Genomic DNA, 24965 nt, shown 5'->3' on the forward strand with positions numbered 1-24965 from the left:
GAGATTTGAACAAAATTACAGTGAAGAACTGCTACCCCATCCCACGGATTGATGATTTGCTAGATGAGTTAAAAGGGGCATGCTTTTTCACTAAGATTGACTTGCGCTCTCGCTACCATCAGATTCGTATGTGGGCAGGAGATGAGGTCAAAATGGCCTTTAGGACTCATCGTGGCCTTTACCATTTTCTTGTGATGCATTTTGGGTTGACTAACGCCCCTGGCACCTTTCAAAGCCTCATAAACAAAATCCTGCAGCCCTTTATGTTCAAATTCGTGCTTGTCTTCTTTGATGACATCCTCATTTATAGCAAGTCATCTAGGGAGCACTTGACACACATTCAGAGGGTGTTTGACATTTTGAGAGAGCATTGACTCTTTGCTAAGGAGAGCAAATGTATATTCATGCAGACATTTGTGGAGTACTTGGGACACATTGTGAGCAAAAATGGTATACAGGTTGACCCCAAAAAGGTGCAATGTGTTAATGATTGGGCCACTCCTTCCACCACCACTTCCTTACGAGGCTTCCTTGGTCTCTCTTCATTCTACAAACGCTTCATTAAGCACTATGCCACCATTGCAACACCTTTGACTGATCGCTTGGAAAAAGAGTCATTCTTTTGGGATGCCACTGCAGATCATAGCTTCAAACAGTTAAAGGACGCGCTTACTTCAGCCCCCATCCTTGTTTTCCTTGACTTCTCTAAGCTCTTTACCATTCATTGTGATGCCTGTGGCCGGGGTATTAGTGTAGTATTGTTGCAAGAGCATGGTGTGATTGCATTCGAAAGCCGCAAGCTTGATGAGAAGGAGATGCAAATGAATGTATACGACCAAGAGATGTTGGCCATCCTCCATGCCATCAAGAAATGGCACCACTATTTGTATGGCAGCCGCTTTCAAGTGAAAAGCGATCACCAAGTCCTCCAATAATTCCTGACTCAGTCTACTTTGACTCCTAAGCAAAGGCGATTGGTGTCAACCTTACAGAACTATGACTTTGACATTTCACATACGCAGGGCAAGGATAATATTGTGGCTGATTCTCTCTCTCGAATGTGGGCATGCAGAGTGTCATCTATCTCAGAATTGCACAGTGATTGGGTTGAAGAGCTCCAAGAGGCTTACTTGTTAGATGATCATTTCAGCCACATATTTCAAAAATTACAGCATGGGGTTATGGCTGAAAAATCCCAATATCAGCTCAAGCATGCTCTTATTTGGTCCCATGGCAACATTGTCATCCCACACACTTCCCCCTTCACGCAAAAGATCATGGAGGAAATGCATTCTTGCCCCATTCCCGGTCACTTGAGTGTTTTCAAAACATATGACAAGATTTCCAAGAGCTTTCATTGGAAAGGCTTATGGAGGGACGTCAAGGACTTTGTGACCAAATGTGTTCCATGCCAACAGAACAAGGATAATACACTCAGGCCCGCTGGCCTCTTGCAACCTCTCCCTATCCCTAAAGGGAAATGGACTCACATCACAATGGACTTTATCATTGGCCTTCCCATGACTAAGAAAGGGTGGAACAGTATCTATGTGGTAGTTGATTGCCTCATCAAAGCTCCCCACTTTATCCCCACTAAGGTCCAATATACTGCCTCTCAGGTGGCCACTCAGTTTATGGAAAATGTATTCAAGTTGCATGGCTTACCACAAGTCATAGTACATGATCAGGATGCAAATTTTATGAGCAACTTCTGTCAGACAGTTTTCACCTCCACGGGGACCAAGCTTGCTCCATCCACTGCATACCACCCTCAGACTGATGGCCAAACTGAGAGAGTGAACAAATGGCTTGAGACATATTTGAGGTACTTTTTCCATGATGTACAGCACGCTTGGGATACTTGGCTTCACTTGGCTGAGTTTGCATATAATAACTCCACACACTCTAGCATTGGAGTTTCCCCTTTTGAGGCCTTATATGGGTATAAGGTTCTCCTTCCTACAGTCTTGTTTATTGATAAGATCAATCCTCAGAGTCAAGCTAAATTGGATCGTATGCAAGCTTTACTTCAACAATGCAAAATGAATATTCAGAAGGCCCAAACACACATGAAACTATATGCTAATGAAAAATGAAGGCATTTGGAATTCCAAGAGGGGGAATTGGCCCTTTTGAAAGTGCCTAAGTCCCATTACTCCACTCTCAAAGAGGGTAGCAGTAACAAGCTAGCCCATGGCTTCTGTGGCCCATACTAAATCCTGAAGAGAGTTGGCGACTTGGCCTACCACTTAGAACTCCCCCCTACGAGGAAAATCTACAATGTGTTTCATGTCAGTCAGCTGAAACCCTTTGTAGACTCCTCAGTGGACTATGTGGAAGAACTCCCCCCCCATAGATGAAGAGGGCATCACTCAATATGTTCCTGAAGCAATCATTGGGCAGCGAGATAAGCACTTATGATCCCGATCCATCAAAGAATACCTCATCAAATGGAAAGGCCTACCCTTGGAAGAAGCCTCTTAGCGCCCAGCAACCATCCTCAATGAATTTCCCTACCTTCGTGAATCCCAACTATTGGAAGACTAGCCGGTCATGCCCCAAATCCCACTTCCCACCCATAGACTGCACACTATTTTAGAATAGTTTTGTACTTACTCAGATCACATGCATGTGCATTCTACATAGGTTGAAAGTACTCATCATAATCTCTATTTTGACATATAGTACACCCTATCCAAAGTTATGACCAATTTACTTCAGTAGACTGGTTCAGGACTGCATGTTGTCCCTAGTCTCTCCACACCTATTCTTCATTGTCAAAGGGATCTGAGTAGTACTTTGCAACCCTCCCTTAGCCCAACCATCACTCCCCTCTATTTTTCCTTTTTTTTGAGGGAAAAAACCTTTCAAGTGGGGATGGATTGTAACAAGCAAGATACACACAAACTAGGGTTTAGACACTCTGTCACACTGACCAAGGTATTTAAGGTGTAAGAGCCCCAGATTAGGGCAACCAGTTATTATCAAGATCACACTCTTCACCTTCATCTCCAGCTTCCATGGCTTCCTTCTCCCTTCTCTCCTCTTTTCTCTCCTCTTCTAGTCTTCTTCCTTCTTCTTCTTGTTCTCTTTCTCTCTCCTCAGCTCTCCTTTTCTCTCCTCGCAGCTTCTTTCATTACAACTTTGCATAGGTACTCAAATGACTTACAACCCTTGCATTGACTAAGAAGCATTTTTAAGTAGTAGAGGTCTCTCGCACAAGGAGAAACAAAATAGATGTGACTACAAACATCTCCCTTTTCTTTTCTTTGTCTAAATTTAATTGTTGCATTTCAAACCCAATGTTGGGGGAACTCCTAGTACAACTATACTTTTGCCTCAATATGATTTTGGTTGTAAAGAAACCACTGAGTCAAAGTTGTTCATTGCACGTTGGCAATAGAAACAACATCTCTTATATTGTTGTTGTCATGGAAAGTGATAACATTTTCCCTTGGGAAGTTTAGATGCAAACATATAACATTTGGCTTCTCATTATGCAACTAGTACGTGAAAATCCTCCAACATGTCTCAGATACAAAAACATACTAAGCATCTATGTACACTTGTATTTCATCAACATTTGTAGTTGTTGAAGAACCATTAGCTCCATCTGATGGATTCCTCCCTATAAAGCAAAACCTTATAGTTGCACAATCATGGCCTTTGTAGACATACTTCTAAAGGTATTTTACAGCAAAAATTGTAGAACAGAACTCCACATTAATATATGCTCTATATTTTGTAGATAGGTAAGGATTATAAGGCACAACCCAAACAGTTGTCGAGATAGACACATCTAATCAAAACATGTCTTCCATCATTTCTTCTCATATAAATTGGGTAACCATGATCATCTTCCATTTTGGAATTTACAAATGACCATGGGTAATGCCTTGAATATTTTCCATTGACCATGCATGGATTATTGGGACCAAATGGCCACACAGTCCATGCATATTGCAAGCGAAAATGGTTTCAAAAAGCTCAAGGAATTTTTACTAGTCTCAAAGCTCTATGCAAACCATCTTATCATAGTGATCAATTTCCTTTTGCTTGAAAGCATCACATAATATCAATAGCATATGCGAGTGTAGCAAGCCTCACTCCTGGAACACTATTACACTCACATATACTACAACTTTTCCAAATAAACTTTTCTTTATAAGTGTCTCCATATTGTCCCTATATTTTTGATAGAAGAATATGGCAGTCAAGTCTTGCCTATCCTGCATTGCTTGATCAGGCAAATATTGCAATGGCATCTTGATATAGCTGGTACATGTGTCGAGGACCTCCTATAAAGGATGATGGAATTGATCTCCCTAGAGCAACATCTTGCCTATCAATAGCAAAGGTCATATCAACAAATCCTGAGGTAAACCTCAGCACACAAAGTGGATTAATTAAGATGACACCACATTAATCTGCATTGCTCAATATGCATCCACAATAAATGGTTATAATAGCCTTCCACATCTCAACATGCATGCAATGGTGTCATCTTGTACCTATAGACGATATGCATAGTACTTCATTTGTGTAACATACTCTTTACTTGGCACGTTATCTTGGAGCAAACTATCACCCTATATGGAGTAGGGGATTTTAAAGTGCCATCTATCTTCTCCATTAGGAAATAGAAGAACATACAATAATGGCATGCAGCTTCGATGCAATTTTGAAATAGTGACACACACACCACTTATTGTATAAATGTTTATGTTGCGATGATGCAAGCTCTCATCATTACCTTGACCTGTCAACATAATAGTAGCAACCTCATTCCTAGTTGGCACAGAGTACCATCTTGAGATCACATGTCCTTCTGCCATGGTCATCCTTATCTCTATGTGGGAATTTCTTGAATCATCACTCCAACAGTTTGAAAGGCTCCAATGTGAATGTTGCAAGTATGCATCATTGCTTGCAATGAGGATAGAATTCCCAAATCGAGACTAGCCATTATGGACATTCTATTTTGAGATAGTTTTTAATGACCTGTAAACTATGGATTAGGAGCGGATATGTGCAAATTTTAGGTGGGAATTCAAAGTTGACAGAAGCAGAAATTTAGCCATTGCAGACTTTTAGTAAAATTTTTTACCACCAGATTGAAGAGAGAGAGCTTCCCAGCCATTCAGGATATCAATTTGGTCAGGCATGATTTTTTAGAACTCAATTTGGACGTCAGATGGTCGAGATGCAAAATTGGGCAGTGCCAATGGGAAGAATGGCCAAGATTTAAAACTTTTGATCATGCCTTTTGGGGGCCAATGGGGCCCCAATTAAAAATTTGTGGTGTGTGTGTGGGGGGCGGGGGGGGGGGGGGGGGGGGGGGGGGTGTTTTGAAATGGTCCCCCCCTAGCTGCAGCTGTCGCCCCCTCTTGCGTCGGTTTCGAGGAGAGATGGCCACGAATGTCACAAGTAAGCCATATATCAGATCTTGGCAATCTTCTTCAACAACTATTTGCTCTCCAATGCCACTTACCAACAGAGAAATGGTTGCCTGATCAGAAAGTTGGAATTCTACTCTTTCTCTCTAACACAATATTAGTGAGTTTGGGAATCTCCCAATTCCCATTTTTTGAATACTAAAACGGTGACACCTAGATAACATGCCCATAAGTTTCTCAAAACCATATGATGTGACCTATCATTGGAAAGCACTTGAAAAATGGAATCTATTGAGCTATAGAGTGCTCCATTTGGAGTTATAGTATTCAAGTTATGAAAAATCCAAATATTTGACCATGTGTCCGAAACTTATGGGAAATTCCCATATTCCCCAACATGGTGTTCTCTCCTCCCTCCTCTCTCCTCTGGAGGGTTGTTCACAGGTATGGATCTATGCGAGAAAGGGAATGTGGATGCAAGATGCTGATGGAATAATGGTACTGGACTGGAAGAGACCATAGATTAGAGTTGGAGAGAGTGTTAACGGCAGAAAATAAGCATCAAGGCCTCCCAACCATTAATACGCACCTCTAAAATAGGGTTTCTATGCATAAGCACTCATTTTATTCGTTTTATGAAATATGCTTGATGAAATTGTTTGTAAAAGGATTCTTGTGATTGAAAATGCCGAACTTTATCAGAAATCTTGGAGAAAACAAAAAAATTTGGATGTTTTTATGAAAATGATAAAATTTGGGGGTTTTGTTTTGATTTTGCAATTCATATGGATTGTAAATGAATATAAAATTAATATTCAGTAATTGTGATGAATCCTAACCCATAAATCAAAAATATCAAAATTTTTATCTAAATAATTAAAGAAAAATAGTGAAAAATGAAAAATTTTAGTTTTTTGCTCTATAAAATTAAGGAAAAATATGCTTTATGTTTTTGTATCTACAACATGAATGTAGCATGAGGGATAAGCCTCAGTTTAGCTATTTCTTTCATATTAAAGTCCGTTTTTATTGCTTTTTACAAGAAAAACACATGAAAAAAGTGCTCTTTATACCTATCAATGATACACAGCCTAAACTATAGGGGGGAAGAGGGGTTTTGATGCTGATTAGTTGATGATAACATATGAAAATTTAATCTATTTATTTGTGCATACCATATAAGATGTTTATAAATTGAGTTAAAAGGGGTTAAGCTGCACGAGAAGGCCCGGGATTGACCCTTAGCAACGAAGCATGAAGTATAGGCTGAAATCATTAAAAGAAATGTTTGTTGCACTACACAACCCTAATTTAAAAATCATAAATTGTTTGAGCATGATGGCATTCACAATTGCCTTGTGCATATCACATGGTAACTCTTGGATGAATTGCACAATTGGTTTCTTATACATAAGACCCATGCTAAGTTGTGAGAGATACCTAAGCTGTAGAATTAGGAGTTTGGGTTTCTTGAGAAATTGTCAAGTGAAAAATATATTTTCTCTTGGATTGTTCTTCCAAAATAAGAGTGGATCTTGTTACGTCTGTGTTATTTGTGTTAGCGGTGCATCGAGGGGTCAATCTCCCCAGTGTAGGAGAGTCGCAATGGGGACCATGGCATTTAGCCAAAGGGATGCCTCCTTCTATTTGTGATTACGAGGTATTTATATCAATCTATGTGTAGGGACTCCCTCTAAGAAGTGTGGAGATTAATCATTGGATTACAACTCAAAACAAATGCAAGATTTATGGTAGTTGTTAGGGCAGTGTCCTAGGGGATTCACTATAGATGTTATATGGTATCACATGAGTGTAAGGGAGGGGGGTTTTTGGAAGGAGACACTTAAGCGTATACATTAGAGGTAGACCCCTCTTAATTTCCTATATTGAACTTAAATGTAAGGAGGGGATAGAGGGAAAAAAGAAGTGGGGGATACATTTGATCACCTCTCTCGATAGATTGGTTTCTCCATGGCATACAAGAGACCTTGACAAGTAAGGTTAAAACCCTAAACCCTCACATAGTAGGGTTATTGAATTAATCATAGTGTGGGAGGGCGGGAGTTGGCACTCTCCCATGGTTTTGGTACAAAGATTCAACTTCCCTTCTTCCAAAGAGAGCTTGGTATCCACTTGGTGTAGTCACTTTAAGTATAAAGGGGTTCAATTTCCCTACTCTCTCTCCTCATGTGGTAAGGGGGCATGGGCACTCAAAAACACTGTGACACATACTTCGATGGTATCCAAGTGCCACTACAAAAATCACTTTGTGATATGACCATTTTGGTACTTTTATTTGCTTAGGATAATTCTAACTTTTAAAAAGAAAGTTAGTATATGTTCTATGAAGACTTATATTTAAGAAAGGGGATACATAGAAAGTCATACATGTATATATCTTATAAGCTTAAATAGGGCGATATATTAGTCTTACAAGCTTCATAAATAGGGGTTCTTTTAGTAGTCCTTGCACGCAGGTTACATGCCTTCTTTGCTATGAGTGAACCCCCCGTGGTGGGCAGTGTGTCCCTTATACGCTCCTGGCTGCTGCGAGGCTGAGGGGGTATCGTTTCTTGAGTATAGAGAGGCCTTGCTATTGCTTAGAGCCAGGTCGGGTAGGTCTTGATAGGTGGTGCATTTTTTGAGAGCCACTAATAAGTGGTGATTTCGGAATCTTGATCAATTGGGACCAATTCATTAGTGTATGCCAAAAATTTGTGAGATAGACTTACAAGACCATCAAGCCGAGCTTCAGTAGTAGCAAGAAAGAGCTAAACTGGCTAGATGGTGGGCCAAAATAAATAGAAAATACTCTCCGCAAAGGGGTGGCCCAATATCCTTACAAGGGTAGGGTCTTGGTAACCCTAGCTCTATACATAGTTTGTTAGGGGGAGGAAGCTTTTAGACTAGTACTTTTTCCCTTTCAATCAATCCATCCAGTTTGAGTGGAGCAATAGTTTCGATTATTCAATCTCCTTTAGTGAATTCGATTGTTACCATGGTGGCGCAACCTATTGCGATTCTTGCTAGAACGACGGATTTTCCAGCCTTGGGGTTTCCTCTACCTAGTTTTAATGGGTTAGTAAAGGAAGATGCATAAATTCACGTCAATGAATTCCAAAAGTTAATGTTCAACTATCGAATACAAGATGAAGGACACTTGATGTTCTTCAACATGACTCTGAAAGGATGAGCTGTAGTATGGTATCACAGCTTAGAGGCGGGAACCATAACCACGATCGACTTATTCTTTACAGCCTTTTGAATAGATTTTGCCCCTGAAAGGGGAGGCCAGTATATTGGCTACGTGTCCTAAATGTTGCATGTCAAGAACCTCACGAGAATGTCTGCGGGTATACAAAGAAACTAAAGGAGGTATTTTGGAAGTTGCAAACCTATATTCCTATTCCAACTACTGCGCTCAGTTGGAGTATTTTCTATATGGGCTAGACTTTAACATTCAGGTGTAATTGAGTGGTGTTTCTCTTGTTGACATTGATATGGCTATTACACGAGTAGAAAAGGTAGAATCATGATTACAAGCAGCTTATGCCTCTAGGTCAAACTGGAATTCGAGTTTAGGGTTTGGAAATACTTTAGCGTTGATGAATAGAGGTCAAGGGATACCTATGAGTCCTCCTAATGGGAGAGGAAGCATAATTTCAAATGTGCTCATATTGCGAGCTCCTCTTAGTCTAACCATGCCTATGACGAGTCAAATGGCTCCACTGACTATTGGAAGCCCAACAATAAATCCTACTGTTGTTCCAAGGAATCAACAGCCAATCCCTAATCAAGTGGTTAGCCTAATAGAATGATAGGTAGACGATTGTGGTTATAAGTCAAGTGCCTCGAATGTCCTGGGCAAAGTTAAGGATATGATGAAGCACTATACTGATATGATTATAAAATAATATAGACAAATTGACATTGATGTTAATTTCCTTAAGAAGAAACATAATTTGATAGGGAGATGATGTCCTAAAGAGGGTGGTCCTTGAAGATTCAGTTGTAAATGGTCAACATTTCCCTAGGAATTATCCAAATGTTAAATGTGACATATTTGGGAAGTCTAGCCATTTAGCTAGTACCTATTGGAATAAGATTAACTCTCTCCAGCAAGGAAGTACGCAACCACATCCAATTAATCATCATACACAAGGGAATAATCTAGAGCAAGATGAAGGATTGAAACAAGTATTACGAAGAGGGAAAGCTATGGTAGAGGAGCTACCTAGTGGCAGTAGAGTTAGCCTTATAGAAGCTGTTTGTGTCAATGGCAATGAAGCTTATAATCTACAAGTTATTACAGGAGGTCAAAAGGGTAACGAAGTATGGAAGGCTGACCTCTCAAGGTCGTAGATGGTAAAGCTGACCCAAAGAAGGATAAGGAGTCACCAAAGAAGAAGGTAAAAGCCAAGAAAGAAGAACCAAAGCTAGCTCAAAGACCAAAGGAGAGTATGGTCTAGGAAGAAAAGTGAGCTCTTTCTAGCTATCATGAATTTGATTTAGCGAGTTTTCTTTGTGAAGTTAAGCTAGATGTAAATCTTCTACAATTGATTAAGTTGTTTCCAAGAGTGTGCAAGGAATTTAACAAGATTCTACTCATTGCATATATCATTGAGCCCTTGGGAATAGCACGAGTAGGAGATGATTGGTTTGACCGTGCTAAAAAGCATTGTCCAAGCATACCAATATATGTTGATGGAATATTAGTGGACCATGCTATTGTGGATGCAGGATTCTCTGTCAACATTATGAGTTCGGAATTGATGGAGAGACTAGGATTAGAAATTAAAAAAGATGCCTCCACGATCCTCCAAATGGATGATGATAGTTTAAGACAACCCAAAGGTTGCATTATTGAAGTCCATGTGACTGTTGCCAATGTAGAATGCATTCTGAACTTTAGAGCCATTAGGTTTGCAGGGTGACCTACCTATCAAGTATTTCTAGGTAGGCCATGGATCTTACAAGTAGACTATTAGGTTGATATACTCGTTGGTCAATTGATCTTTGGTCTAGGTGCTAAATGTGTAGTAGTAGATGCTTACCTTGAATCTCCTCAAAGTGAGAGAGTTCCTTTATCTTCATCAAAGTTTGATACGCTAGATGCTCCATTTGCTAGTGAAATGTCATCAAGTGACTAATCCAATGAGGAGTCCACTTCAGAAGATATCTACCAAGTGACTTTGAATGAGCCAATAGAGGCTCAGGAGAGGATAAGGGATGCAGATGTAATTTAGCTTGACCTTGGCACGATGAATGATTCACGGCCAATTAAATTAGGATCCATGCTCAGTTTGAAAGAAAGGAAGGACTATGTGTCCTTGATTCAAGAATTTTGCAATATTTTTTATTGGAGCTATTATGAGCTAAGAGGCATTTCTCCAAGCCTAGTTGTTCATATCATTCCTTTGAAGCAAGGTAGCTGCCCTGTGTGAGTGATAGAAAGTAAGGTGTATGCCTTTCGAATTAACGGACGGGCTATTCAAAGAATTGACAAAGCTACAAAAGGCTGGTCTGCTATTTTTAGTTTAACACATGAAATGGTGTTCACCAGTTGTGTTATCAAGAAGAAGAAAAACAATCAGATTCGGCTTTGTGTAGATTTCAGAGAACTTAATAAGCCAACGGTTAAGGATTATTACATGTTGCCATTGATTGATCAGATTTTGGATCAATTAGCAGGTAGGGAAATCTATTTTATGGATTGCTTTGCTAGATATAACCATATGGCTATTGCGAAGGAAGACAAATTAAAATTGACATTTGTTACTATCTTCAGTACCTTTGTGTATCATGTGATGGCCTTTCGTCTATGCAATGTGCATGGGTCTTGGCAACGAATAGCTATTAAGACCTTTGGTAATATCTCCCTAGAGGAGTTAAAAGTCTTTATTGATGATTTGGGGTTAGCCACCACAAGGGAGTAAAAATTGATTATTCTAAGGAAATGTTTTGAGTGTTGTAGATAGTTTTGCAACCTTTGGGTTGTCTTAAGGAAATGTATGAATCTCCTATCTTTTAATTGTTTGTTTGAGTGGAATGAAGCCTATCAAGTATCCTTTAAGGATGTGAAGCAAGAATTAGCAAAAGCGCCAATCCTAAAAGCACCTAGAAGAGGTAAAGTTTTCTATATATTTTCAACAGCCACAATGCATAGTATCAGCTGCTATTTAGCTCAAATTTGGGAGGATAAATGGTATCATCCAATTGCCTTTGCTAGTAGGAAATTAGGGATATTTGAAGTTAACTATATGTACATGGAAAAATTGTTCCTTGGAATGGTATTTGTGACAAAGAAATTTATATTCTCTAAGAAAAGGTAATATTCTTTACAAAGGCAAAAGGACTCAGATTGTTTCTAAACAAGTTGCAGCCGCCTGACCATTTAACAAAGTGGTTAATCACTTTATAGGAGTTTAAATATGAGATTAAGGAAAAGCCGCTAAAGCTACGGGGTATTGTGGAATGTCTTGTGGATTTCAAGGATTCGAAGGAAATCCTGGCTGAGGGAAGTGATATTGAAGGTCTATTGAAAATCAATACAACTTCCATTCCTTCTAGTATGCGGCTATACACCCCGCTCAAGCTAGTGTATGGGGAGGAGTGTGTTTTTCCACTAGAAATAGAGCTTCCCACTGTGTGTTTTGCCCTCAAACATTCGTTGGGAGAGAAAGATGCGTTACAAGAACGGTATACTTATCTGACACATCTTGATGAGATTCTGTTGTAGGCTTTACTACATCATGAAGTAGGAAAGAGGAGAATGAAAGCCCTTCATGATCTTTGGGCTAAGTAGTACAACTTTTTAAAATGTCAATTAGTGTTGTATTATGATGCTCGAAGGGAGCTCTTTCCAAGAAAATTTGAACCCAAATGGGATGGACCATACAAGATTGTATGCTTAGGGAAAAATGGCTCTACGGCCCTTCTAGTAGATTTGCAGGGGGTAGAGTTTAAGACTAAAGTTAACTTTAATAAGCTAAAGCCTTACAATGTGTAAGGGCTAACATTGGGCTTGGTGCCTATGTAGGTCCTTTAGGATTTAGTTTTAACGTACAACAGGTACCAAGACAAGCAGATGGGACGCATCATTCCATATTTGGAGCATTTGTATCTTGAGCAACGTTACTACCAAGGTCAAGTGATCTAGTGGAGCAAAGGGTATCCAGTGTCTAAGTGGCAAGATGGATCCTTTACGTGGGAAATTAAGGTCTACTGCCACCATTCTCAAGGAATTCTAACAAGCATTCCTATCGAGTTCAGCGAGGAAGGAGGGATTGTGCATGTTATACATCCCCTCTCTCAACTTGATTTTGATTATCATAAGTATGAGTGAGCTTATTATTATGGCGTAGCCTATGAAGCCTAGGTTTATACTCTATATTTTGATAGAGCTTCCAGAGGACCTGCTAAACATGCAAATATTCGTGGTACACATCCCCTCTCTCAGCTTGATTTTGATTATCATAAGTACGAGTGAGCTTATTATTATGGTATGGCCTATGAAGCCTAGGTTTATACTCTATATTTTGACGAATCTTTTAGAGGGCCTGCTAAACATGCAAATATTGGTGTGGTCATTAAAGATCCCTGATGTAGGGTTGTCATTAAGATGGGAGTCTATTTAGGGCCCTCTTTTACTAATATTATGGTAGAATATAAGGCCTTCATCATGGGGCTGAATGTAGCCCGATGTGGTGGTATCTACCGATTATTGGTTAAAGGTGATTCATAGTTAGTAATCAATCAGCTAAATAGGACTTACAGTGTGCAAGATCCCATCTTAGAGATGTACCATCGTGCAGCCTTGGATATGTTTTATATATTTGAGATGGTGACTTTTCAATTAGTTCCTCGCCAATGGAATCGTTTTGCAGATTCCCTGGCTAACTATGCTTTTGTGGAAGATGTCTTCTTCAATTGTGGTCTACGGGAGTCCTTACAATTACCTGCTATTAAAAAATGTGGGATCTAGAGAATGGCAGTAGCTGTGGTGGATCGAAGAGGAAGATTAAGCTCATGATGACATAGACAAGACTTGACCTATTACACAAGTGAATTAGGCTCCAAGATTGAGACTTGGACTCATAAACACAATCTTGTGTATAAGATTGACACTGACCAAGACACTAACTAAAATGGTAAAGCATCATGATATTGCATTCATCATATATGAAAAAGTGGTAGTCAAGTACAATGCTTTATAGTTGCTAGATGGGTAGTAGATTTCCCTCTCTATGAATATGGAATTCCTTCAGCTTGCATGTCTTCAGCCCCTTAGCCTAAACTGCCTCATACAAAGAGGCTGTGTTAGGTGTGATTGCAAATATCTAAACACCCCTCCTCAATCACAACTAGAAACTACAAAGTGTGTAGAGGCTTTAGTGAGAGCAACACCAGCAAAGTGTGGGCACACCAAAAACATGGTGAAAAAAACACCAGAGGTTGTCGCAGAAAAAGGCTAAGTATAGGTACCACAAACATGATGGACATCTAGAGGCTGTAACAGGGGCCTCATAAAGTGCACAATAGCTATAGTACAAGGCTACATAAGGAGTTTACAAGCTTATGTTAGAAGCATTAGAGCTAGGCATTACAAGGCTAAAAAATTCTAGTAAAAATTGGGTCAAGGACTGGCAGGCCCTTATAGTTTTTAGCATTTGTTTTGATATAGTTATTCAATTCATCACAGGTCTTCTTGTCGATGTAGTCTAGCTTGCTCTTTTTGATCTTGTACTTGTTCTTCACTTTGCTTGTAGCTTTAATGCCCATCGCTTTGATCTTTTTGTCCTCTTCTTCTAGGTTCTCCTGGTCTTCTTCTTTATTGACTTTGCTTGCAAGAGCTGCATCAATATTTATGTCCATGTTCCCCTCAAGCAAAGGTATCATATTTGAGGCAGCAGAAATGACTTCAAACTCTTGTACTTTCTTCAAGGTAGGAGGCATTTCTTCAAATAGCAATAGCACTTGAATGCTCACAACTCCATCATTCCCTGCAAGTAAGACAAGCACATCTTCTATGTGCTTGAAATCAGCAACAAGAGTAATGTTACTCTTCAAACAAGATATCCATTTATAATTCTTCATGCTTCATACTCTCATTAGTGAGGATCAGCTTAAAAAGGCTGAGAGTAACCAACAATGAGCTTATCTTGAGTGTGTCGAAGGACACAAGACAGTAGTGTGAAGGCACACTTTGTATGTAGTATCAAGAGATACTATGATGATTGTTGCTTGCACTCTTGTTGAACTTGAGTGCTTCTATCCTTCCAAATCCAAATGTTCTCTTGAAGTTGAGCTTGCTAAACCTTTAGATCTGAATGGTTAGAGGCTTGAGTGTTGCAGCAAATCTTGGAGTGGCAAAGATTAAGCTAAGAGAATGTAGTGGAGAATGAGCTTGAGACTGTAGCAATGAAGAACTTGGTGTTGATGTCGTCTCCAAATCTTCCAAAGACTTCACAAATTTCCCTCCTTGAGAAATCCTTGTTGGAATCTTTAAATCAGAGTGGCAGTAAATTCACTCTACTAAGAGGAGTGAGAAAATGAAGAAAATTGAAGCTTGAGTTTCACTGGCTATGGAGTCTGCAGTTAGGGTTTCTGGGAAGCCTTGGTTTTAAGTTCAATGTGAGCTAGATACTTGATCATTTTTAAAACTTTTTATATGGGAATAAAGCTTGTCTCATGGGCTTCCAAATCCCTATGGTCACGAATTAGATTGCACTCTACATAAGGAGTTGGGATGTACAAACTATAGGCGGTGCAAAATCGAACAATGAGCTGGAATTCACGTAATGTCGGGCTCTACAATGAGTAATGTCAAGCTTTGATGGGCCAGGGAGCAATGTCTTGACCTGGGGAAGATATCTCTAGAAGAAAGCTTCAAGAGTTATGGCCTAGATGAGGAGATCAAGAAGCTCCAATAGAGGCATGTGTTGTTTGGCTATGGCAGACTCAAGGTCAAGATGAAGATGGAGTTGAAAATGAAGGCTTGAGCTGGATGTGACCTGAATAGAGATGATCAGAGGTGAGAAGAGAATCGAAGAGGTAGTGCCATTCTCAATTGAGCTCTAATACTATGTTAAAAGATGCGAGATCTAGAGCTTGGCAATAGCTATGGTGGATCAAAGAGGAAGATTAAGCTCATGATGACATAGACAAGACTTGACCTGTTACACAAGTGAATTAGGTTCCAAGTTTGAAACTTGGACTCATAAACACAATCTTGTGTATAAGATTTACAATGGCAAAGACACTAAAATGGTAAAGCATCATGATATTGCATTCCTCATATATGAAAATGTGTTAGTTAAGTATAATGCTTTATAGTTGTTGGATGGGTAGCAATTTTCCCTCTCTATGCATATGGGATTCCTGCAGCCTGCATGTCTTCAACCTTAATGGCCTCGTACAAAGATGCTACATTAGGTGTGATTGCAAATATGTCAACACCTCCTAGCATTATCCCTGGACTAATTTGGGGTCTTCTTATTGGCACCTCATATTTCGGCTGCCAATGGTTAGTTTGGTTTATGAGTCAAGTAGCAAGTGAGCACCTTCCTACTCTGTCATGGTCGCATAGGCTTGTGTATCATCATATTCGTCAAACACCCCTTGCTATTTACACAGGGGGGTTAGCCAATAACCTGATGCACTTAGTGTAGGGTCTAAGAGGCCTTATCCTTGGTTAGTTTTGTGCTTTAGTAGAGTAACATTAGGACCAAGGGATTGTCTCCACAGCATGCTGTGCTAAATGGTAGGAAAATGTTGTACTTCATAAGGCTAAGAGGGCCATTTCAGTTGGGTTCTAATGGTTTATTTCATTAGGCCAAGAGGGGCCATTCTGTTGATTGTAAAATGTTATATCTCTTTAGGCCAAGAGGGCTATATGTTTGTTTAGTGCAGGTACATTTAATGGTTCTCTATTTTAGTGGTTGCATCACACAGGTTGCACAAAGTACCTGAAAGAAGTCTCTGCTTGCAATGGAGCTTCTTGTGGCCATTCTAGATGGTATCGTCCCCTTTCTGAGCTTTTCCCTTCATCTAATAGTGTTATATGTGTATGTGGGGGTTATTTTCTTTTGTGGGGATCAGCTATCAAGGCACGAAGTCCTAGGGTTTGGTTACATATATTTGGGAAGATTTGAGTAGTTGTCTACCTCTTGTTATGACATTGTTAGACAATAAAGACCTGTGTTAGAGGGTAATCCTTGTTTCCCTGTCCTTCTTGCTTGCTAGATAGTTGTCTTAGGAGTCCCTGCTAGTGTGAGTCAGTTAGAGAAGCTTGCCAAAATATTAAAGAAATGAAAAAGTAAGTTCTGAATATATCTAAAGATAAAAAAGTACAGAGATGTGTAAAAAGGGATTCTAACCCCGCCATAAGAAAAGGAAAAGAAAAAGGAAGAAAAATCCTACAAGAAGTTGATTATCGCCTTGCAAAGGCCTGGCAGGTTCCTGGTGACAAGTCAACCTGGGGCCGATGCCTTATCTTCCTAGGAATAGCAACAAGCCAAAATAAAGAACTAAGGAAGGTTGGAGCAAAAATAAAAGTGAGCGAAATAGAAAATGATTAAGTTTCACCTCATGAGAACTTGGTAGGTTCTTGGGTACCGAGTCAGGACTTGAGGCCGATGCCCTGTTCTCCTTGGGTCACTCTACAGTCAGCTCCCTCCTTTTTACATGCGCGATTATGAAACCTTGGAAGGAAATGTGGTACAAAAATAATATGATGGCCAAGCTATGGGAGTCCTCGCCTAGTAGGAGGTCCTGGTCTAGTTGTCCTAAGTTAGGCAAGTAGTTCATACCACCATTAGGATGGCCTCTTTGATGGGTTTTTTAGCCCATCCCTATTAGAGCACTTGGTTAGCGACTCACTCTAGATTTTTGTTAGATTATGTTGGGCATATCCCTTGTGGATTTTCATGCCTTGATTTTGTCAGGGGGTATGATGAGAGCTGTTGTTATGCTTTGTTGAGTATATTTTTTGTTGCAGCTTGATACTTTCTTTGGTTGTTGTTTACGCAGATCGATATGTGGGATTCGATGGGCTGAGTCACCCTATCCCGTGGTTGCTAATGAGAGCAATTTTTAAAGTCCTGTAAAGTGTGGATTAGGAGCAAAGATGTGCAAATTTTAGACGGAAATTCAAAGCCGAAAAAAATGAAACCTAAAGATCTAAAAATTTTAGAGATAAAGGGAGACGGAAATAAAGCTTTGACCATTGTAATGTTGTGGATTTTTTATAATTTTTTTGATCGCGGGATTGAAGAGATGTAGCTTCTTGACCGTTCGGGATGTCAAGTCGATCATGCAAGATTTTTCGAAAATCACTCAATTTGGACGTCCGACGGTTGAGATGCAAAGTCGGGCAGTGCCAAAGGGAAGAATGGCCAAGATTTAAAAATTTTGGGCATGCCTTTTGAGGGGCCAATGGACCCCCAATTAAAAAATCATGATTTGTGGGGGGGAGTAATGATTTTGGCGAGAGATGACAATGGAGGTCACAAGATGTAAGCCATAGATCCGATTTTGATAATGTTCTTCAACAATTCTTCACTCTCCGATGCCAATTAGCAACAGAGAAATGACTACTGGATAGAAAGCTAGAATTCGACTCTTTGTCTCTCCTCCCTCCTCTCTCCTCTTGAGGAATGTTCACACATATGGATCTATGCAATAAAGAGGAGGTGGATGCGAGATGTTGATGAAATAATGATATCGGATCCAAGGAGATCCTCGATTGGAGTTGGAGAGAGCGTCAAAGAAGTGTCAGCGGCCTCCCAACCATTAAATACATGCCTTCAAAGCAGGGTTTCTATGCTTAAGCACTCATTTTATTCATTTTATGAAAAATGCTTGATGAAATTGTTTGTAAATGGAATCTCTTCATTGAAAATTCTAAACTTTATCAAGAATCTTGAAGAAAACCATAAAATTTGGTTGTTTAATAATTTACATCCAAACTCAAAATTATGTGATTTTTATGAATATGATAAATTTTGGAAATTTTGTTTTGATTTTGGGGTTCATATTGATTAAAAATTAATATAAAATAAATATTCAATAATTTTGATCAATCCCAAACCATAAATATAAAATATAAAAAATTTTATCTAAATAATTAAAAAAAATAAGTGGAAAATGGAAATTTTAGTTTTTTGCGCTAGATAATTAAGGAAAAATATGTTTTATGTCCATGAAAGTACGACATGATTGTAGCATGAGGGATAAGCCTCAGTTCATCTATGTCTTCATGTTAAAGTCTATTTTTACCTTTTTTTATAAGAAAAATACATGAAAACCCCGCTGTCGAAGGGTTTCGAAAGCAATGTCGCGACTTCAGAAGTCCTTGATTATTTTCAAGATAGAAGATCAAGCATGTGAATAAGCAAAAGCGAAGTAACAATTGTATTACTGTCAAGATGTTTACAAAATTCAAGATGAATTCCAATCTGTTCAGTCCACTGGCTCTAGATCATCCGTTTTAATTCAGGCTTGGTTTAACAAGTTTTACATATTGAAAGTGCTGTTTGGGAAGACCAGAGTATGCTCCAGCATTACATTCCTCTCCCATAGCTTGTCCACCTGAGCTAAAGTAGTTGCACAAAGCTCTAATCTTTATAGTATAGCATTAGCCACAGAAGAATCTGCATATTGTGGGCTTTCTGTTAACCTTTAGTGCTCCTCTCTTAGCATATTCTGCTCCTGCAAAGACCTTTCTCTTACTAATTTTTTACAATCAGGCAATATGATGCTCCTGTTCCTGAATCCTATTGTTCCGCTGTTAATACTTCTTTGCTGGGCCTCAATCTGTGGCCACATTTCTAGCAAAGCATTCCTTCAATCCAACCTTCTTTTCCCAAAGTTCTATTCTTTTATGAACACCCAAAGGAGGGAAGCAAAAATATGAGCCATCTGTTCTTTGCTTCATGCTTGATTCGACGACCTCCTTCGAGGGACAGGAAGAAATTGTTAGAAGCAAAGGTATTGCCCGGCCTCTGAGGCTCTTCTGCGTAGCTCCCCTGCAAAGCACTGATGACTGGTATGGGGACGTGAGATGAAGACATAGGCATTCCCACGGTTTCGGGTCAGCAAGCAGACGTCCATGGCGCTAATTCGAAGCTGGACAGCCTTCCCCCTCCAGTTGATGACCTCCTCTTCCCAGAACTACAGCCTTCTTTTCTTTCTTTTAGCATTCGATCCTCTGCTCCAGAATATCCACCCTCTTTTTCTAGCATGGCGAAGGCTTTTCCCCAATTTCCATTTTCTGCTTTTTCTTCCCCCTTCCGACTAATAAAGCGGCTGGCTTTTCTTTTAGCCATTGGGTGATGCATGTCAAAAACTGCTGCTGCAGCTCTATCTGGTATTGCTGCTATTCAACTCTGCACCGATGCTTTTGTAGTTTGAGAGGGATTGTCCCGAATGGAATCCCGATCTTTAGGAGTTGTGTGGCTCGGGTTGCCAGCAGCTAGAAACAAATTAGTCATGCAGACATATGCTGCAGCACATTTATCATCCAATTGTAACACATGCTCAAAGGCCCATTTCACAAGCTCCACATTTACCCATTTTCGATAAGCACCCAACAAGGCCAAATCGGAGTCTGGAACATTCTCAATGACACTTATTGCCTTGTCAAAGTGACCTGCACGACTGAAAAGATCAACCAGGTAACTATGATCTGAACTCGAGATAATGCAGTAGACAATGCGCATAACATCATAATATATTTGCCCCTCCTCCACTAGACCTGCATGACTGCAAGCAGTAAGCAAAATACTGAAGTTGACACCATCTGGCTCAATACATTCTCCTCTCATTTTGTTGAATAAGTTGAAAACCCTTTCAGCCTTACCAAGCCGAGCATATCCTACCATGAATGCGGCCCAAGAGACAATATCATGTAATGGAAGCCCATCAAACGTTTCTTGCGCTTTGGTAAGTGCACCACACTTGCCATACATGTCCACCAATGCAGTGCCTAGCATAATATCATGATTCTCTAATAACCCCAGCCTGCAGACCTCAGCGACGTCGAACAAGTTCCAAAACAGTGTGAACCTTTGGTGCCCTTCGCTTAATTTCCATTGCAATGATACCAAAAAGAAGTATTTGTACGGCTGAGCTAGTGGCATACCAAAAAGATCCACTTATTCCATATGTAAAAATCTCATCCGCTAACTCTAATATAGTTGAAACCCATGTCAAATGGCTGACAACATCTGGACAGACGCCCTCTAATTATATGTGATGATAAGAAGCAAGTGCCTTGACAAATGGTCCATGTTCAGCATAACCTTTTTGGTGGATTCCACATCTCGGATGCGCAGCAATACGACATCCACCCCCTCTAATCCTGCGCATCCTCCGGATGGGCCAACTACCCATTATCGTTATCATCAAGATCCACAAACAGATCAATTTCTTCATTATGCATTTCCGGTATATCAACAAGATTATCTGTCATATCATCTGTCTCTTCCATTGGAGTTTCTTCTCGTTGCTCTTCTCTTGCAAATTCTTCCAATGCATAATCTTCATCATCTCTTCTCTTGAAAATCTTGATTCTTTTTCCAGCAATAGGCACTCTAAGCACTGTCCCATCCAATTCTGTCAACTCATATGTTGCATTATCAAAGACATGTCTGACTATGTACTGCCCAAACCATCTTTTTACCATCTTTCGAAGTGCAGTATGCTGATTTTCAAGGCTGCTATCAAAGACTAATACCCAATCTCCCTCTTCTATTGCTCTAGGCCGCAAGCGATGCCTGCTGTCAAACCTGTCCTTATTTCTTAGTCTAGTAACCTTCAACCTATCAATAGCTAGCTGAATATCCTCTTGTCTTCTCTCCAACTCTCGAATCCGAAGAGCTAAGAGCTTCTCTCTCGTCATATCCTCTTGCCAACGTAAAACTGACCAAGTCAAAGCACAAGTCTTAGTCGGCATAACAGGTTTTTGACCATACATCAACTCTGCGGGGATATATCCTGTGGTAACACTGTGAGTCGTACGATCAGCCCACAAAGCAAATGGTAGAAGTCTCGGCCATTCTCCAATCCGTCCTCTGCATGCTTTGGCTAATGCTTTCACTATCGGCGGATGCCCTCTTTCACTCTTCCCATTTCCCTCTGGATTGTATGTTGTAGTTAAAGCCAACTTGATTCCTAGTTGAGAGAAAAACTCCCTAGCTTTGTCTGCATCCAATTCACCACGATCCGTAGTGATCTTACCCACACAACCATACCTGTAGAAAATTTCTTCCAATAAGAACTTACACACTGCACTAGTGGTCTTTGTTCTCAAAGATCTGCCCTCAACGTGATTGGTAAGATCCTCTCTAGCCAAAACAATATACCTCATCTGCCATAGACCCATAGGCATAGTGACCAAGCCAACTATCCACTTATAATGAATGCATAGCGGATAGGTCGGATGAAGCTCATCTCGATGACGCACTGCCGAATACATCTGACAATCCCTGCAAGTCTCAACAAAGTGAGAAACATCTCTATACATGCCTTTCCACCAATATTTCTCCTTGATTTTCTCATAAGTAGCCCACACTCATCTATGACCAGCCCAAGGACTCTCGTGAAACTCCCTCATCACCTGTAACTGTGTCTCTCTATCGCAGACAACCCGCAAAGGTAATCCACCTCTTTTCTTCGGATGCTTCCAAAGAAATCCGTCCTTGAGAAAAGAACCATAGTCTTTCCTTCTGATCTTTTTGAACTCTTCATCTGTCCATTCATCTCTTTTGCTTAGTGTACTAAGGTACTTGCCAATCTGCAACCAATCTCCAACATAGAGTTCTTCTATAAAAGCCACAATATCATAGACATGGCAAACATGATCAACCATAGTGACTGAAATTTCTGCATCATCCTCTTCTGCAAGTAGAGTCTCCTCATCATCATATCTGGCTCTAGACAGCATATCTGTCACTGGATTATCCTTCCTTGCTATGTGTTTAAATTCCGGATTTAATGACTTAATGTATGTAATCCATCTCAACATAGCTATATCCGGAGTAGAGCAACTCGTAATCATACCAATCAATGGCAAGCAATATGTCTCTATCACAACTAAAGCTCCAATAAAATACTCCTTGTCACATTTGAGAGCCGTAACAATCCCCACTAATTCCCTCTTGATTTGCGGATATCTCCTCTGTCTCTCATTTAGGACTTTCGCCCCAAACCGAATAGCATACATGTTTCCATCTGCATCATCTTGACCCACAGCCCAACCTATGCCAATTGGACTAGTGTCAACTGTCAATACAATAGGCCTTCCGCAATTATAATCCGCTTTCCTGAGAGTAGGAGCATTCTGCAATAACTTCTTCAATTTCCGCATGGCTCTAGTGTGGCTCTCATCCCAATAGAATTTCTGCCCCTTTCGAAGCAGCTGATATAAACAATCTGCTATGTGTGCAAAATGAGGTATCCAAATCATATAAAACACACAAGCTCCAATGAATCTCTGCACCTCTGAAGTGGTAGAACAATACTCCGCAATCTTGCCTATAGCATCCACCTTATCAAGTGAGGGTTTCCTTCCATAATATCCACACATATGTCCAACAATGACAACCTCATTCACTCCAAAAACAGATTTTTGCCTCGGAAAGTGTCAAGTTCACTTCTTCTAACCTGGCCAATATCTTCTCACAAGCTGAAATATGATCAGCCACAAAGTATCTGCATCCCTGCTCATTTAGACTCTCATTTTTCTCTTCTTCTACACACCCTTTAATGGGCACATCATCCAAGAAAGGCATAGTAAGCTGAGGTATATAATCATGAAGAACCTTATGCATAGCATTCATCATATGCGAAATAGAATTAGTGGCACCTTGAGGCAAGGTACACATCCTGACAAGCCCAATAGGAGTTCTCATGGTGGTTATGTCCCTGCTTTCCAAAGCCAGCTGAAACTGATCATATCCTGAATACAAATCACCTAAAGAATAGATGGCACGTCCAGCAAATGCTTCTGCAAACTCATCCACAACGGGACCTATACCAACATTCCTGATAGTAACTCTGTTTACTGGCTGCATGTCCTGTATAAATCGGAGAGTACCATTCTTCTTTGGAACCATAAACCACCTGTTTGAGTATGGTGCAGATGAAGGCTCAAGAATTCCCATCCTGATTTTCTCATTCAACAAATCAATCAGCTTTGGCAGGTGTACCTTAGGCACTGGAATAGGTCGGAGATTCCATGGAATATGAGGAGTAGTAAAAATGACCATAGGAGCAACAATATCCGGATTCACACATCCAATCTCATGCGGGAAAAAAGCAAATCCCCTTCCATGTCGCTCAAGCATTTCCTGAAAACATTGCTTCTCTGTAGGTAGCAAGAAATCACCATTTCCAATTTTCAATTCAGCAAGAGTCTCTGCTGAAAATTTATGACCAATATGCTCCGGATTCCTCAAAATTGGCTGTTTGGCAGCCCTCTTTATTTGCTGATCACTGTCAGGTGGAAGCGGTACAGCTACCGGCTTCACCTTCTTATCGACAGTTTTGTATTTTGTGTCAACCCTGGCTTCATTATACTCTTCTGCATTACTCAAATCTTGCTGTAAATCAGCAATTCTGCACTCCAATGGCTGAATATCCTCAGCCCTCTACTCTATGGACTGCATAAAAACAGCCCTAAACTCTGGATGCTGAAATATTTCAGCAGTAAACTCTGTTGGCTGAAAGTTTTCAGCCCTCTGTGTCTCGATAAGCTGATCATAACTAGCTGGAAACTCTGTTTGCTAAATTTCTTCAGCACTCAACACTTTTTGCTGAGCCACCTCAGCCTCTGACTCAATCTGTGACACAAAATCTGCAATTTCATGAAACATGTCCAGGGATTGCACTAATACATTACTGTGACAACTCTGCATATCAGTTTTCAGCATATCTTCCATCTCTTCCATCATATCTGCACAAATCATACTGTCATACATCCCATCTATGTGCTCATCATCCTCTAAAATTCCTGCATTTTTCAAAATTTTCTCCTTCCTGCATATGTACTGCTTGGCAGCTCTAGGCAACCTAGAAATTTTCCGATAGCTCATTGAACTGTTTGCTGAAATCCCAACAAAACCGAAGGAGAAAACACTGCTGCCAGGAGGCGAGAACTCCAATCTCCTCTGCTCTGTACCACCATCGTCTCGCGAAGCGGCGGTACCTAATGAAAACCCGAATCCCTCACAGTGGGCAAAGGTGCATCTCTGAGAGTATCCCTGTTTCTAACATGGTTCACACACACACTCATAAATTGAACTGCTCTCATGCCATCTTTACTACGAATCCGTGCATAAGCAGAACCATCATCCATTACCTTTGTTTCCATGCGCATCTCTGTGATGAATGGCTGTCCAAGAATTATCGGATAAGAACATGAATCCTGCACAAAGAAATGGAAATCCTCCTCTACATCTCCAATAGAAACCCTGACACTGGGACAGGCAGCATACAAATCACCTGCAGTGTTATTGGCGGCTCTCATACACCACCCATGCTCTACATCCATAGGCTATCTGTTACTCT

The 24965-nt window shown here is 40.2% G+C and overlaps 1 protein-coding gene across 1 annotated transcript; it reads right to left on the minus strand.

Moving 5' to 3' along the window:
• Positions 1-19777: 19777 nt before the first annotated feature.
• Positions 19778-20536, minus strand: LOC148029995 (putative pentatricopeptide repeat-containing protein At1g68930). The gene has a single exon (XM_087687346.1). It carries the CDS (start codon positions 20534-20536, stop codon positions 19778-19780), a length of 759 nt encoding a protein of 252 aa, XP_087543472.1.
• Between the last annotated feature and the right edge of the window lie 4429 nt (positions 20537-24965).

Source organism: Lygodium microphyllum, chromosome 10 (genome assembly GCF_053477565.2).
Source record: "Lygodium microphyllum isolate KBCC chromosome 10, Lygodium_microphyllum_v1.1.10, whole genome shotgun sequence".
Classification (NCBI taxonomy): Eukaryota; Viridiplantae; Streptophyta; class Polypodiopsida; order Schizaeales; family Lygodiaceae; genus Lygodium; species Lygodium microphyllum.